The sequence below is a fragment of the Electrophorus electricus genome, chromosome 1 (genome assembly GCF_013358815.1).
Source record: "Electrophorus electricus isolate fEleEle1 chromosome 1, fEleEle1.pri, whole genome shotgun sequence".
Classification (NCBI taxonomy): domain Eukaryota; kingdom Metazoa; phylum Chordata; class Actinopteri; order Gymnotiformes; family Gymnotidae; genus Electrophorus; species Electrophorus electricus.
The window spans coordinates 17,831,933-17,833,765 of NC_049535.1; the positions used below are offsets into that span (position 1 = coordinate 17,831,933).

A 1,833-nucleotide genomic window follows, 5' to 3' on the forward strand; every position below is an offset into this window, starting at 1 on the left:
CCGACTTGCAGGTCTGACACGGCGTAAAAGTAAGAGTCTCGAGCAAGCTCCGAGTCGTCTTCATTCTCGTCGCCAAAGGTGTGCAACCGGTTGAAAGTCACCTTGATGTCCGTCGCAGTTACCCAGTCCTGAAGCACTGGAGAATTGTCGAAATCATGTGCGGACGGTCGTCCGTCCAGGGTGCTGAACGCAATGAGGCCCCCCGAGAGCGGGTGCATATCCGTGTGGGAATCCGTGCAGATGGCCTCTTGTTCGTTTTGTTTGGTGATGCTTGCTTTACTGGGCTTGTTGAACATCTTCCTGCACTGGGTCGAGTAGAACTGGAACGGTACCCAGGTCTTGCCGTAGTCCATCGATTTAAAGATAGCCATGGACTCCGGGCGCGGGGAGCAAAACTGAAGACTCACGTAGGTCACCTCGAATGTTTTCCCGAGGGACAACGTCAGCGTGACATTCTGAGGAGACTGGATGTAGTTCTCCGACTGCCAGCACGTGAGGTTGTGTGGATTGTTGAGGTCCGTTAAGTACGCCGGCGGATGATGCTTTTTGGGGTCCAAAGCGTCGCACGTGTGGCAGTTTCGGTTCCTTTCCTCTCCTTTTTCCGTCACCACACAGTACCGGCTCGGGGTCTTGCCACAGGTGCTGCTCACGCGCACGTCTTTCCCGAATGCCGAGTTCACAAAATCGGGGATGCATCTTCTGGGGTTTCCGTTTTCGTCGTAACACGGGTCCGGCGGCGAGGTCTGAGCAGCGAACATGTTCATGCCGGGCCCAGCGAGAGTCGCTTCTAGGATACAGGAGATGGTCACCAAAGTGACTAACGCATCCGAAATCCTTAACATCGCAGTCTGCGATCGTTAGAAGTCTTCGGTCTGAAAGACAGTCGCGTTCTGATAAAGAAGCGAAAATACGCGCAATAAATACAGCTGTTCTGGAAACAGTCGTTAACATGTGACTGCGCTGTGGCTAACTCGAATACGCTTCTATGACACTGCCATTTGACTGCTTTCGAATAATCAGATCATGTGCAATTGTTCGTTTACTGTAATGCGCATAATTCACTTTCGGATTCTACAAAAATAATACGGCAGTTTGGTGAATACAGAAGTTGTTATGAATCACCGAAAAAGCGAAACATAAATCGTCTTACGAGGTGAAGAAATCTCCGCAAAAGCACACTGGAGCTCAGTATAAGTGATCAGATAAAGCGTGAAATGTCCGGATCCTTCAGTACTGATAAGCGCTCTTCTGACCTTGTTTGTTTCTGGAATGGGGTCTCGGCGTTTGCAAACCATATATGACATCCGAGACGCCGTTGAGTTTAGTCTTTTCCACTGTCTTCCACATTCACGTTTTCATAATCTCTCTCTCTCTCTCTCTCTCTCTCTCTCTCTCTCTCTCTCTCTCTCTCTCTCTCTCTCTCTCTCTCTCTCTCTCTCTCTCTCTCTCTCTCTCTCTCTCTCTCTCTCTCTCTCTCTCTCTCTCTCTCTCTCTCTCTCTCTCTCTCTCTCTCTCTCTCTCGATTTACCGTACGCGTTTCTGTGGAGAGACGAGTTTTTACGCAGCGCCTAAGACCGTCTCGAGGAGGGATACTGAGCGACTAACAGGGGCGAACAACGACATCCACTGGTAGCTTATCAATAAAACGAGCGCACGAGATACGCTTTGGAAGGATCAAACGATTTCCATGTTTATATAACACCGAAAGTTATACGGTAAAATCAGATTAATATCTCTCTATCAATAATAATAATAATAATAATAATAATAATAATAATAATAGTTATGATAATAATAATACCAAATAATACCAAAATAACAGCCTACGTTCTT

General features: G+C 47.5%; 1 protein-coding gene across 3 annotated transcripts in view; it reads right to left on the bottom strand.

Annotated features, from left to right (window-relative positions):
* ntn1a (netrin 1a) overlaps positions 1 to 1,367 on the bottom strand; it is a 47,938-nt gene extending 46,571 nt beyond the window's left edge. Inside the window, exons 1-2 of one of the 3 annotated variants that reach the window (XM_027021940.2) lie at positions 1,254 to 1,367; positions 1 to 890 (exon numbers count right to left, since the gene is read on the bottom strand). The exon at positions 1 to 890 is cut by the window's left edge and continues 173 nt beyond it. In XM_027021940.2, the coding sequence (XP_026877741.1) occupies positions 1 to 842 (842 nt within the window). In that variant the 5' untranslated portion in view covers positions 843 to 890; positions 1,254 to 1,367. Of the gene's footprint in view, positions 891 to 1,150 lie in introns of all 3 variants that reach the window. The other 2 variants (XM_027021938.2, XM_027021937.2) reach the window with 2 other exon arrangements.
* Positions 1,368 to 1,833: the final 466 nt, after the last annotated feature.